Genomic DNA, 2,148 nt, shown 5'->3' with positions numbered 1-2,148 from the left:
CGACGAACTCCATCCGCCTCCATAACAAGCTAGGTCTGGGCTGAAAAATTTCACTGACGTTGCATAAAATCGCTCAGGAGTGCCACCTCACAAAAAAGATAGGGGAGGGGAGGAAGGGCAAGGATTTTCTCAGCATCTACAAAAAAAAATGTATTTCAAGATTGAAAGGGGGTGTGACAAATTGTGTTGTTTTTCCTACTTTTTTAAATGGTAATACCAAAACAAGGTTTTTTTTCAAATCTAGGTGCACAAAATCTGTTATTTGAATTAAAATTTCACACAAGAGTACAAGAGAAAGAACATATTAGGTAATAAAAATGAAAATTATTTGGATTCCCTTGATTTGGATTCCCTTAAAAATGAAAATTATTTGGACCTAACCTGGCGTGTGCTTAAGGGATAATGTGATTGACTAACGAAAGTGCTTTGCAGCAGTAAGACAGTGAAATTAAAGCACACTTTCTACCATACAATTATACAAAAATAATCTCTCTTTTCTTCTTTGATGGCTCATTTAATTTTTCATTAAGTTCTAAATTTTTCTGAATAAACCTAGGTCCTGAAGGACATATAAATTGCCTTAAAAATGATCCTTGAGGGGTAAAATAAGAATACACATATTCATTGGAATTAACAACACTCAAGGCCGTATCCAGGGGGATCAGGGTTTTGAACCCCCCTCCGAAATTTTTTTCCGACTAGTAAAAGCGTAACAAAAATGAATATAAACACATTTTTCTGGGTTTTGAAAGTTATTTGTAGACCCTCCCACCGGAAAAAATCCTTATGTAACCCCTCACCCCCCCCCCCCAAAAAAAAAGAAGATTGGATACAGCCTTGGCAACATCAGCATCAAATTTCAAAATATATAATTTAACGTCTACAATCACATATCAGCTGCAAAATGTATTAAAAAAGAAGCATTTTATTCGCTTGTTTGAATAGTTTGTTGCGGGAAATAGCAGGTTGTTTTTCTCTAATTAAAAATACAGCATTTAACGGCAATGATTCTGAAAAAAAATGTTATTTTTCATAAAAGATTTCCTAATTAAAATTAACATTAAATATTTCGGATGAGATTTGACTAGCAGTAAGTATTTCCATTCACACCGAGTTATATTTAGAATTTGGGTACAGAGCAGGGGGAATCAGCTCAATGCTACCAAAAGTTCAAAAACCCACCAGCAGCCCACTCTGTTATTGCCACAGTCTCCATCTCTTAGCTTTCGTGTATAAAGTTACTACTAAATAGTTTAGTCGAAGTATAAAAAAGTTTAGTCTAAATTTATTTATCTACAACAAATTACTTATTTATCATATTTAAAACTTATTACCTATTTAAAATTTATTTATCTTACAACAAAAAAGTTGGTTAAACAAATAGAAGAGTACTAACAATAAGCCTGGCTAAGCTCTAGATCAGAGACAAAATTACATAAGTATTGATAATGCATCTTATATTCTGACATGTATCAATTTCTGGTCAAAGTTACGTGAAGCATATCAGTATCCTCCGCAACATGTAGAATTGTGGAGGTATGTGTAAAGACCGTTCACTCTGCCCTCTTTGGTCCAACTCTAGAGTTTTGATTTCAGCCACTTTAAGGTACTAAAATATTATACCTAAAGTCCTAGAAATCCAAAAATCCTAGAAATCCAAAGGCATAAAACTCCTGCTGAAAACTCTATCTCTACTAGTTGTGGGAGTGATCACAACAAAATTGAGCCACATAACTGAAAACGTGTCCATGAGATTTATCTGAGGAAGCCTCAACTAGCAGTGGCTAGCACCTTTTGTAAACTTCCATCTCAAGGCAGTTTGCACCGCCTGCATTTTTCACGCTTGTATCGCCAACATGAAAGAATGTTCATCTTTTGTGTTGCGAGCTTGATTCAGGCCTCTCCTAAAATGTGCAGCACAGTCACACCAAAACTTTTGGTTCACTAATTATGAGAGATTTTGTAAATATTCTGGGTGTAGCCAAGGACTATTACCGATACGGACTGGTATGCACTTTTATTCGAAGCGCCTCTGCAAATCCAATAAATTAAAAAATTTGGAAAGTAGCGAAGGAAGAATTTTGTATTTTAAAGTATTTAATTCAGAAAAGGACTCTTGCCCCTAGACCCCCCCTCCAAAAAAATAGC

At 35.1% G+C, this 2,148-nt stretch overlaps 1 protein-coding gene across 1 annotated transcript in view; it reads right to left on the bottom strand.

The window, feature by feature from the left end:
• Positions 1 to 1,216, bottom strand: part of LOC148940572 (sodium-dependent dopamine transporter-like) — a 144,089-nt gene extending 142,873 nt beyond the window's left edge. The window contains exon 1 of the mRNA XM_089105018.1: positions 1,183 to 1,216. Within this exon, the coding sequence (XP_088961144.1) occupies positions 1,183 to 1,216 (34 nt within the window). The remainder of the gene's footprint in view (positions 1 to 1,182) is intronic.
• Between the last annotated feature and the right edge of the window lie 932 nt (positions 1,217 to 2,148).

The sequence above is a fragment of the Artemia sp. Qi Xiang Cuo genome, chromosome 19, assembly GCF_049724085.1.
Source record: "Artemia sp. Qi Xiang Cuo chromosome 19, ASM4972408v1, whole genome shotgun sequence".
Taxonomy (NCBI): domain Eukaryota; kingdom Metazoa; phylum Arthropoda; class Branchiopoda; order Anostraca; family Artemiidae; genus Artemia; species Artemia sp. Qi Xiang Cuo.
This window is presented reverse-complemented; position numbering and strand designations above follow the sequence as displayed.